Source organism: Phacochoerus africanus, chromosome 3, assembly GCF_016906955.1.
Source record: "Phacochoerus africanus isolate WHEZ1 chromosome 3, ROS_Pafr_v1, whole genome shotgun sequence".
NCBI classification, from domain to species: Eukaryota; Metazoa; Chordata; class Mammalia; order Artiodactyla; family Suidae; genus Phacochoerus; species Phacochoerus africanus.
The window spans coordinates 26,524,597-26,536,731 of NC_062546.1; the positions used below are offsets into that span (position 1 = coordinate 26,524,597).

At 46.9% G+C, this 12,135-nt stretch overlaps 1 protein-coding gene across 1 annotated transcript; it reads right to left on the minus strand.

Annotated features, from left to right (window-relative positions):
- Nucleotides 1-782: 782 nt before the first annotated feature.
- Nucleotides 783-11,880, minus strand: BPIFA2 (BPI fold containing family A member 2). The gene is made up of 8 exons (XM_047771315.1): nucleotides 11,803-11,880; nucleotides 10,488-10,645; nucleotides 8,889-9,021; nucleotides 8,131-8,238; nucleotides 6,560-6,706; nucleotides 4,775-4,856; nucleotides 3,035-3,098; nucleotides 783-970 (listed from the first exon to the last, which is right to left on the minus strand). The coding sequence occupies exons 2-8, from the start codon at nucleotides 10,630-10,632 to the stop codon at nucleotides 951-953; spliced, it is 699 nt and encodes a 232-aa protein (XP_047627271.1). The 5' UTR covers nucleotides 10,633-10,645; nucleotides 11,803-11,880; the 3' UTR covers nucleotides 783-950.
- Nucleotides 11,881-12,135: the final 255 nt, after the last annotated feature.

The window sequence follows — 12,135 nt, forward strand, 5'->3', positions numbered from 1 at the left end:
ATTGTGGCTCAGTGGGTTAAGAACCTGACATAGTGTCTGTGAGGATGTGGATTCAATCCCTGGCCTCACTCAGTGGGTTAAGGATCCAGCATTGCCACAAGCTGCAGTGTAGGTCACAGATGTGGCTGGGATCCAGCATTGCTGTGGCAGTGACGTAGGTCAGCAGCTGCAGCTCCAATTTGAATCCTAGCCTGGGAACTTTCATATGTGGCGGGTGCAGCCGTAAGAAGAAAAAACAAAAACAAAATCCAGTTTGATACTGGGATCAACAAAGACAAATAGACAAATGGAACAGAATCAGGAGCCCAGAAATAAACCCAAGCTTCTGCTATCAAACTAATGTTGTGTTTAGTGAATACCTCACAAAGTGGTGCTGGAGTGATTGGATATTCACATGTAAAAGAATGAAACTGGACCCATATCTTCCACTACTAACAAAAGTTAACTCAAAATAGATTAAAGACCTAAAGATAAGACATGAAACACCTAGAAGAAAAAACATAGGAATAAAGCTCCTGGACAAGGCTGTGTGCCAGAAAAGGCAGCCCTCCCAGACAGGGGTGGTGTTTGCAGAAACAGAGTGATGCTGTCTCTGGGTGACCTCGGGTCCGTTTCTTGCCCATTCTGGACCTCAGATTCCCCATTTATAAGACAAGAAGGTGAGGCTGGATGATTCCAAATGTCCCTTTCAGCTCTGGATCCAGGTCTCTGCTGCTCTAGTTGCACAAACCGCACCTCCCCCCCAAATCCCATGGAAGGAAGGCAACAGGCCACACAGGAGGTGCAGAAATGGCTTTTTATTGCTGGGGGTGGAGGGTAACGAGTGTAGAGGCCACTGTCCCGACTGTAAGGAGGCAAATCTGAGGGGTGTCGTCAGACTGGGCTCAGGCTTTCACACTGTTGGATGGTGGCAGCACCGTCCCAGGGGAAGATGGTACAAGAGAATTCAGTTAAGCCTTCGGGAGTGAATCTGGAATGAGACCACAGCGGGTGAGGGCACGGAGAGCAACAGGGACCTTACCGGCCCCTGAGATTCCCCAGGCACAGCTCCCCAAGCTCTTTCCCACAAAACCCTGCGAGGTCCAAGGCTTGGGGAGGGACTGGTACCTGTGGTTTGGAGTCTTTCTCTGGCACCTGGCACTGAGCTATCCTTCTTCTCCGCTCCCCCCCCCCCCGCCCCCACCCATGCCCTCACCTTAGGAACAATATCAGATGTGAAAGGACTGATCAGAGACCAAGATGAGCCAGCGTTCAGGGCTCAGTACATGACCAGGATCATGGGTCAGGTCTCAATCTGTGACCAAGGTCAGGGCTCAGTCAATGACTGGAGTCAAAGCTCAGTCTGACAGTGTTCTAGGCTCAGTCAGGGACCAGAAGCACAGCTCAGGCTGGTGTGTGATTAGGGGCCTAGGGCTTAGCCTATGGCCAAGATCAGGGCTCAGTCTGCTAATGAGAAATGAAGAGAAGCCAAGGAGTTCCTGTCATGTCTCAGTGGTTAACAAATCCAACTAGGAACCATGAGGTTGCAGGTTCAATCCCCGGCCTTGCTCAGTGGGTTAAGGATCTGGTGTGGCTGTGAGCTGTGGTGTAGGTTGCAGACGCGGCTCAGATCTGGCGTTGCTGTGGCTCTGGCGTAGGATGGTGGCTACAGCTCCAATTCGACCCCTAGACTGGGAACCTCCATATGCTGAGGGAGCGACCTAAGAAATGGCAAATAGACAAAAAAAAAAAAAAAAAAAAAAGAACAGAGGCCAAGTTTTGCTTCTGCTTCACCACAGGTGCCTGTGGAGGGGCCTCATCCTCGCCAGCACTGGGCGCAGAACCCGGCCCTTGCCAGCAGGCGGGCATCACAACGGTTTTCCTCATCGGCCCTCCTCAGTTGTGGGTCTGTGTGTGGATTCCCTGCTGAAGTTTATCTGAAGGAACAAAATCAGTAGCAGGCCTCAGTCTCTACCCTGGAAAGCCGAACAGAAACCAGACCCTGGTGGCCACCGCTCTCTAGCAGGTCAGCCTGACAGCCATGGGGTCTCAGGCATGTCACTCCGCCTCTCTGAGCTTCAGTTTGTTCATCTGTAAAATGGGTATGATGACTGTACCCACCCTATAGGGTCATTGCAAGGATCCAATGAGGTGGTGCTGTGAAGCACAGAGTGATTGCCCAAGGAACTGGGCCTGTGGCCATTTTCTAGAAAGGCCACCCCAGGACTCTGACACCTGGTTTATCTCATTTCTATTGACCCACAGCCGCAGCAGCTCCACGCATGCCCAAGACCCAAGGTTAAAGAAAGCCCCCAGGGGCTGGAGGAGAAGCCGCAGCTCCTCCTAAGAAGGGAAAGAGGGAGTCCATTGTAGCTCAGTGGTAATGAACCCCACTAGTATCCATGAGGATGCGGGTTTGATCCCTGGTCTTGCTCAGTGTGTTAAGGATCTGGCGTTGGCATGACCTGTGGTGTAGGTTGCAGACGCGGCTCAGATCCTGTGTGGTGGTGGCTGTGGTGTAGGCGGCAGCTACAGCTCCAATTTGACCCCTAGCCTGGGAAATTTCATATTCTGCAATTGTGGCCCTTAAAAAAAAAAAAAAATGAAGGGAAAGAGAAGGGGCAGTGTTTCTTTCACTGCCTGCCGGATATTACGCTCTTTCTACTTATTTCTTTAAATCCATTTAACAGCCCTGCAATGTTTACAATCTCCTTTCACCTGGGAGGAAACTAAGGCTCAGAGCTGTGGAGCCACTTGACCAAGACCCCACAATTGCTAAGGAGCAGGTCCAGGATTTGAACCTAGATCTGGCCCGTCTTCTTTCCTGCATCATTCTGCCCAGCAGGTTCTGCAGGTTTGACAAAGGAGGGCAGCAGAGAGCTCTCAGAGGCCCCCAGAACACCCTCAGTTCTGCAGGGACTCCTCCAGCCACATTCTCCAGACTTGCTCAGGACCATGAGTCCTCAGCTTCTCCAGGGGCCCCTGACCAGACATGCCTGTGGACAGGCGTAGGGCTGCAGAAGGAGCACCCCCGCTTCCCCGGGCTGTGACTTACCAATGATGTTCTTAAAAAAACTCGCACCCAGGTTTTCAATGAGTTTTTGGATCAGTGGGCATACCTGAGGGCCATGGGGAGAGAGAGGGAGAGAGTCAGGCGGAGAGGGAAGGAAGGAGAAAGGGCAGGAGGGAGGGAGGGAGGGAGGGAGAGAAAGGAGAAGAGGACCGATCATTATCCACTGCCTGCCACCCAGGCAGGTACTTGGGATCCTAGAACTTCTGACCCTTAGCCTTCTAGAATAATGGAAACCTAGAAGGCTCACGTCGGAGAACCACAGGATGCTAGAATCCTAAAACATTAGAACATTAGGGTCCTAGAACCTTAAGAATCCAGAGTGTGAACATTCCAGGACCCTACACTCTTAGAAACCCCGACCTTTGGAGCAACTACTTCAGGGAAAATAAGATTCCTTTCTACTAAGTGTGAGGCAGTGATACTTTAGCACTAATGCAGAGCTTGCTCTTCTCTGGTTCCACACTGGCTTATTTCAATAGACTGCAGTCGTGCTGTAAGGTGTGTGCAACCTGATGTTAACTTTATGGTCTGAAGTGTTCAGCTATCGAGTGGATTCCTTAGTAGACCAAATCTTTTGTCACGGAAGGGTTCTGGAGTATATCTTGATGTTTAAAAGGAAAATACTTGTTCAAGCAACCTACTTTTTAAACCTTTCATCCTCTGTAGCTATTGACGGCATGTATCAGTCCTCTGGAAGTTCGGATGAGCCAAGTTGATGGGAGTAGCTATACGCAGGGCTTGTTTTCCAAAGAATGTATTGTTTAGGGTAGCGAAATTATAAGCCTGCCTAGGCATGTTGTAAAGCCGTTTGAGAAGGAACTCAGCTAGTTTCGTGAATGGAAATGTAGTGCTGAAGTCACATTCTACTCTAAAAGTTGTAAAAAATACAGATGAATTAAACAGGAAAAAAAAAAAAAAGAGAGAAACCCCAACCTTTGGATCTCTGGAATTTTAAAGAGTCAAATGGGGCCCTGGGAGCCACGGAGGAGTGTATCTCACAGTTCTGTGTGCATACAGTTCCTTGGGGATCTGGTTAAAATGCAACTTCTTGATCCAGCAGGTCTGGGAAGGACCTGAAATCCTGCATTTCTAAAAAGTGCCCAGGCGAGGTCAGTGCTGCTGGTCAGAGGACCACACTTTGAGCAGTGACCCTCCAGGTCAGTAAACCACAGAGCCACCTGGAGAATTTCTTTTCCCATAAACCCAGATTCCCAGCCCCCTTTTTTTTTAGAATCTCTGCAACTTTGGGTACATGGTAGTATGGTTTTGTATGCTGCACAGGAATCTTATACATAGTATTATGGTTTTGGGGGGGTATAGATGCAAAAAAAAAAACTATTTAATAGGTCTGTGCTTATTTTTTAACCCTATGATAATTAATATTAATGGCTATTTCTATTAGGGATATAAATTTCCTTTTAAAAAGTAAAAACATATTTAAATTCAAGTAAAGTTGTGTGGATGGAAACGATATTCGCTGGAAGGCATATTGGTAGTAATGGGCATGGCAAATGGTTCAAGGGTGGGGCCCAGCGATGTCAGCTAATGTCAGGCCCTGTTCCCCTCCTCCCCACACCAGGCTGAGGGGAGACACTGGCTGTCAGCCCAAGAAGAAGTTTGCCCCTCAGAAGGGAAGGTGCCCAGGAAGGACAACCAGGCCAGTGAATGTCACACTTGCCCCCAGCAGGCCTGGCCCTGGGCCCTCAGGAATAGGGGACTCACCTCCTTTTGCACTAGAAGGGACACCACATTTCTCAGTACTTTGACCACGGAGTTCACGGCTCTGTTGACCAGTGGTCTGCGTCTGGAAAAGGGAGGGAACGGATAAAGCTCCATCATGTTGGCAGAGCAGACAAGCAGGAGGGCTGGGGCGACAGAAGAAGATGGCAAAGCACCTGAGGTCAGGTGACTTGAGCCTCTGTCTGGGGGGATCGTCCCATAGAACACCCTATCTGACCAGCAGTGCATTCAATACCTCCTGAGAGTCTCATCGCGACACTGAGCCCTCATCCATCCATCCATCATCCTTCCATCCATTCATTCAACACGTATTTACAGAGCACCAACCATGTGCCAGGAACCAAGCAAGGCTGGGGACACAGGCATGAGCAAAGCACAAGCAGCTCCTAACCTGGTACCTACATTTTGCTAAGCTGGTTCCTTCCCACCTTCAGCTCTCAGCAGAACCCCCACTTCCTCAGGGCAGCCCTCCCCGACCGCTTCCTATCACGGTGCCCTGTTAAGTGTACTGCTCTGCCCAGGGACCACTGCAATCTGACATCGTCCTTGTGGGCCCTTGATGGGTGGACTGGATGCTCATCTGTCTGCCTTTCCCTCAAGCTCCACAAGAACAATTTCCTTGTCTGCCATCACCAGTAAATTCTCCAGAGCTCAGAATGGTGCCTGCCTGGCAGGTAGTGGATGCTTAATACATTTTTGGCTGAAAGAATAAATGACGTAAACATACAATTAACTATATACTGGCAACTTGTGACAAGTACCCAGAAGGGCAAGAGTAGATGGTTACAAGCGAGATTAGGAGGAAATACAGACCCTGAAGATGAAAAGTATACTGTGATGGGATGGAGGGGAAGGGGTCTAGGTAGCCGGAACAGCCCGTGCACAGGCCTTGCGGTGGGAAAGAGCTTGTCTGCGACATAGAGCAAAAGCTAGTGTGTGTAGAGCAGAGTGAGCAAGAGGGAGAGCAAGGATATGAGGGTGGGTCCAGATCAGGCAGAGTCTAGGGGGCTATGGGAAGGGCTTGGAATTCCACCCGAAGTTGAAGGAAAAGCCCCGAGAGGATTGGGAGCAGCAGAGGGAAAGGCTGACACTGAGACGCAGAGGGCAGGATGAATTCCCTGGGGCTACGGGCAAGGCGGAGTCCAGCAGGGCTCAGGTATTTGGACTTGCAGCTCAGCCTTTACAAACCAGAGCCGGCTATGGAGTCTTTCTTTGGTTTGGGGAGGTCTTGAAGCAACGGGTGATCAGATCTCCTTTGGGGTAGGAAGAATTGACTTCTGCCCCTGGCTCAGCCTTGATCCCTGCCAAACATGGGGCCAACCAGCCCCAGTCTTCAGCTTCCTGACCGTTTTTCCTCTCTTAGCAATGGCCAGGGTTAGGCCTTCTAGCACCTCTTTCCTGGGCCAAACATGCTCTTTCAAGCACACAGTTGAAGATGTAAATTTGTGGGTTACCGGGGATCAAAAACTTAAATGAAAAGGATTAAGTACCAGCATTTTCTCATCTGGTCAGCTCAGTAGCCTATGGGTAGGTAGTATTATTATCTTCAGTTTACAGATGTGAAAACCGAAGCTCAGAGAAGCTAAATTGGTTACAAAGTCACAAGTTAGGGGCAAAGCTGGGATTTAGATCAAGATTTGTCTGACTCCAGAATCTGAACTCTTTTTCATCATTCTATGCCACCTCCCCACTATAGGAATAGGGCTGAAACTAGGGGTCCCCAACCTCTCTGGGATCCCATCCCTGCTGAGATAGGTGGGGCCTGACCTGTCCAGCAAGGTGAGTGAGATGCTGGCTGGGTCGCTGGCACATTCTCCCAGGGTCAAGGAGACACCAGTCTCGGCATCTGTTTCAATTGTGACAGTAGTCAGGAGGTCCAAGGTGAGGTCCAGGTCAACCTGGCCCAAAAGAGGGCTGTAGGAAATAAGATTCACAGTGAACAGAGGTCTAGAAGTCCTTTCCCATTGCCCGCTTAGGTCCCTCGATCTGTGGGGACATTTATACATGATGTCTATGGATAATGTCCATACTGTCTGTATTTTTCATGGAATTTACATTAGGATCTTTTTCATATGGCCATGTGGGTTTGGTTCATGTAAAATTTCCATACAGTATCACATTGATAATGACAATAAAAATAATAGTTAGCATTTTTTGAGCACAAGTTCTATGTTAGGTATTTTTAAAAAGTATTTTACCTGGAGTAACCCATTTAATCATTAGAGCAGTACCATGAGGGAAAAGTACTATTATTCTATTTTCAGAGTAAGAAAACATTTGGTATAGGGAGGTTAAGTAACTGTCCCAGGATCTCATAGCAAACGAATAATGAAACGATAATGCAGTTAATTTATAAAGACTCTTCTACACACCCTCATTTCCCTATCTCTTTATATCTTTTTTTTTCATTTTCTTTAGGGCATATGGAAGTTCCTGGGCTAGGGGTCCAATCGGAGCTGTAGCTGGGGTCTATGCCACAGCCACAGCAACAGCATATCCAAGCCGCATTTGTGACCTATGCTGCAACTTTCAGCAATGCCAGATCCTTAACTCACTGATTGAGGCCAGGGGTAGAACCCGAATACTCATGGACACCATGGGTTCTTTTATTTTGGCTTTTTAGGACCGCACCCATAGCATTATGGAGGTACCCTGGCTAGGGGATGAACGGGAGCTGTAGCCGCTGGCCTATGCCACAGCCACAGTAACAGCAGATCTGAGCCACGTCTGTGACCTACACCACAGTTCATGGCAACACTGGATCCTTAACCCACTGAGAAACGCCAGGGATCAAACCTGCATCCTCATGGATACTAGTCAGATTCCCTTCCTCTGAGCCACAGTGGAAATTCCCTATGTCGGGTTCTTAACCCACTGGGCCACAATGGGAACTCCTCTTTGTATCTTTAAGGTAATCAAAATGCTTAAAATTATATTTCCCGTATAATTTTCACTTACCTTTTATTATATATTTACAGTACTGTATGTATTTATCCATATTGGTCACTGCTATTTAAAGAGAAACCTGAGAGACAAAATAATGCTGGAGGAACCTTTGTCAAAGAATTATAAATGTTTATGTCTTCTCAATTTTTCAAAATGTTCAAATCACAGAAATGTTATGACTTCAGAAATACATTTCATGGAGGATTTTTTTTTTTAAAAAAGATTTGGTTACGGCCAACACTTATTAGACTCTTTTAAAGCTTAGGGTTTTAGAGCTGGAAAGACCCTCTGATTTTACAGATCAGTGTGGAGGAGTGCCTGCCTCCAGCCTGGCGCTCCATCGCCCAGGCGGCACCGCCTGTCCCAAATCTCCGATTCTAACACATACTCACAGGGTCAGGGAAACGTTTGCAGTGATGGGGAGAATCAGGCTAATGCCTTTGCCGTCATCCGTCAGCTCGACTTTGGCATCAAGGATGTGCAAGTTACTGATTTTCAACCTGTATTAAAAACCACAATTTGCCCTTGTCACTCCTGATGACAGCCATTGCCAGGTACTTCTCTAGACCAGCATCTGGCCGAGCCCGTGAGCCTCCCTGACCTTGCCTTCTTTGGTTTTCACGATAGCTCTGTTTAGAGGTTTGATCCTCGTCATTTGTGAGCATGGCATACTGAGGTTCAGATGTGATTACTGCCAAGACTCCAGGGGTGAATGTGGGCTAGAGCCAGAATGCGAACCCAGAAATGTTTGACTCCCACACTCCACGTGTGGAGCCACCTAGGTGTGAATTCTAGTTTCTTTCTCCTGAGGGAATTCAGACTTTTATACTCAGCTATGTTCAGAGAAGAAGAGTCTTCTTCCCCGGAAAAGGGACTTTAGGATTAGCAAACAGGTAGAGGTGAAGGTGAAGGGAACCTCCATCCTGACCTTGAAATCACAGAACGTGGAAGCCCAAACCCATGAGATGCCAGATGAGCCTGCAGCCCTGCTTTAATTTACCCAAACCCTAGTTGGCCTCAGACCACTTTGGCTCTGTGGGGACACATAGAGTTTATTCACCTTTCTGTCTTTGATCTTGAACTTCCCTCCCCAAAGATATGTATTTTCTTTTCTTGGAGCAAAGATCTCCACCACGAGATACCCACTTACCCCGTAATTTGAGAGATTTTAGAGAGGACTTTGCCCAACAAGTTCTCGGCTTCCTGTACCTTCTGCTTAGCCTCCTGCCAAGACTCGGATTCCTGGAGTGACTCCAACTCAGCCTTCAATTTCTGAAGGACAGCTGCAAAAGCAGTCTCCATTTAGCATTAGACACAACTTAAGCAGATACTAAATGAGACTATTTGCGTATGTTATTTCACTTAATCTTTATAACAACTTCATGAGGCAGGTATTATTACCTGCACTTTCAGATGAGGAAATAAAAGATCAAAAGGTTAAGAAATGGGCCTAGGAGGTCCCCTTGTGGTACAGTGGAAACAAATCTGACTAGGAACCATGAGGTGGCGAGTTCGATCCCTGGCCTTGCTCAGTAGGTTGGGTATCTGGCGTTGCTGTGATGTGTGATAAATGTGGTGTAGGTTGCAGATGCTGCTCAGATCCTGCATTGCTGTGGCCATGGCGCAGGCCAGCAGTTGTGGCTCTGATTTGACCCCTAGCCTGGGAACCTCCATATGCTGCGAGTGTGGCCCTAACAAGCAAAAAATAAAAAAGGAAGAAAGAAAGAAAGAAAAACAAAAGGCTACGAGAAAAGATTTGTAACCACAGCACCACAACTTAGCTCTACAATGACAGTATCTATCTAGTTATAATGATGCAAACAGAGAATGCCAATTTAAATCAACTACATCTGGTCCTATACCTTACTAGGTAACCTTGATCCAGACACTTCTGTTTCTGAGCTCAGTTTTATTAGCAATGAAATCAGAGAGTGGGTCCCCTCTGTATCTTTGAAGGTTGCCTAAACCCTGGCAAAGTTTGAAAGACAGCCATTTACAGAAGTTATTATTGCCTCTAAAGAATGTTTTACAGTGTGCTGCTAATGTTTCCAGAAAAGGAAAAGAGGGGCACATTATTTTAAGAAATCAGAATTAAAAGGAAATGTGATGACTACAAAGGCAAGTAGCTTTTAAGCTACCTAGGCCAGGTAGGGCTTAATTTCCAATTAAGTAATATATATCAACAAGAAATTGAACAACTCAGTAGGAGGACATGCTAAGAATATAAACAAATATTTAAGTTAAAATATATGAATAACTAATGAAATATGAAAAATGAGTGGATACTTTCATAATTAGAGAAAGGCTAAGTGAGATGAGTTATAACATGTCATCTATGAGGCTGGCAAAACATTTAAGTTGTCCATGCCAGTGCTGTCAAGAGAGCAGAAAAAAGAAGTTACTCTCACAGACTACTGAAGAAAATATTAACACTGGGGGGATTATTTATTAGTATCTGCTACAATTTAAAATGTGCATACATTTTTAACTTTTGAAATCTCACTTTCAGCAATATTTCCTGTGCTTGTATTAGAAAAGGTTATCATGATATAATATGTAAAGCGATATTCATTGAGGCATTGTTTGTTTCTAGAAGAATAACAAACAAATGAACCAGGGACCCAATAGCCAACTTTCTCAGTAAACTACCCATAAAGAGCATCTCTTGGTGGCAACCTCTGGTAATGCAGGCATAGCATATAGGAGGCGAGCTCCTAGGTCCCACTGATCATCACTCTTGCTGACTCACATTCAACGGTCTCAAGTCCCTTATCAACGACAGGTTGCAGTTTGTCCTCAACATCACTCAGGTCATTTTCAAGATCCTCAGAAAGAGATGCTGAGGTCCCAGTGAGCAGACCGCACAAGAAAACAAGTTTCCAAAGTTGAAACATTTTGTCCCGACACCTGGACCATCATGGGAGGAATAAGAGTGAGAATTAACCACAGGAAAAGGAATCTTTGATGAGCACCTACCATGCTTACACATAACAGTCCTTTAAGATAGATGTGGTTATTTCCTCTCTTACAGATGGGCAGTCCTGGTCAGAAAGCGAGACCGGGAGTTCCCGTCGTGGCGCAGTGGTTAACGAATCCGACTAGGAACCACGAGGTTGCGGGTTCGGTCCCTGCCCTTGCTCAGTGGGTTAACGATCTGGCGTTGCTGTGAGCTGTGGTGTAGGTTGCAGACGCGGCTCGGATCCCGCGTTGCTGTGGCTCTGGCGTAGGCCGGTGGCTACAGCTCTGATTCAACCCCTAGCCTGGGAACCTCCATATGCCGCAGGAGCGGCCCAAAGAAATAGCAAAAAGACAAAAAAAAAAAAAAAAAGAAAAGAAAGCGAGACCAACTCGCACCAAGATACATAGCCATTAAGTGGAGGAGCTGGAATTTGAAAAGTCACACTTGACTCCAAGTCAATGCTCTTTACACAGAGGTCCTTTGCACATGCTGGCTTCTCTCCTTGGAACATTTCCTGCTTCTTTGAATTTTACCGAATTTTCACCCAGGATGCTTGAATTAGAATGGTTGGATATAGAGAGGACTTTCTGTCAAGACTTCCTACTGATTCCCCAGCTTCAGTAAGACCTCATGCCCTCTATGAAGCCCACTCTAGGCCCCTCCCCAGAGTCTAGGTTAGGGGGCCCCAACCCACCATCTTGCTGCTCTCCTTCTCTGATCAGAGTCCTAGGTACCAATTAGTGATGACTTGTCTGTCTTTCCCACTAGGCTGTGAACTCCTTAGAAGAGAGACTGTGACTTATTTCACTGTTGAATTCCCAGCCCATAGTAAAAAATCTGTACCTAGTACCCCACAACAAATAAATATTTGCCCAATAAAAGTATGAACCAGTAAATGGGTACCACATCATGACCCTGTATTGCTCATCAGTTTGACACCTCTCCTAATAGTATCTTTTTCTTAATTTGCTGTATTCAAAAGATCAGTTAATTCAAATGGCCCCATCCCTCTGAGTCTTGCCCTCAAAGCCTCCTAAAGACCTCCGTGTGGGGTGACATCAATGGGGGAAACCCACTGCTCACAGGTTTAGAAGAAACTACTTACAAGATCCTTGCTCCTCTGCACAGTCTCCTGCAATTCTGTTGGGTGGTGATGCCTCTTATATGGTGGCGACGGGGTGGGAAGCTGGCCAAGAAAGCAAGCCCTGGTTCCGGAGCCATCCACGGAGATTCCAAAGAAAATAATCCTTGTCCAGAGTGAACAGAGAGACTTCTCCAACCCAAAGGTCACCCAGGATGCTTGAGCTGGAATGGTTGGATATGGAGAGAACTTTCTGGCAAGACTAAGACCAGGCTCTCATTGCGCCTCTAGCTGCCAAGACGGAGGCCGTTGTGGGTGGAGGTTAAAGTAAAGACTGATAAAGGATGAATCGGAGAA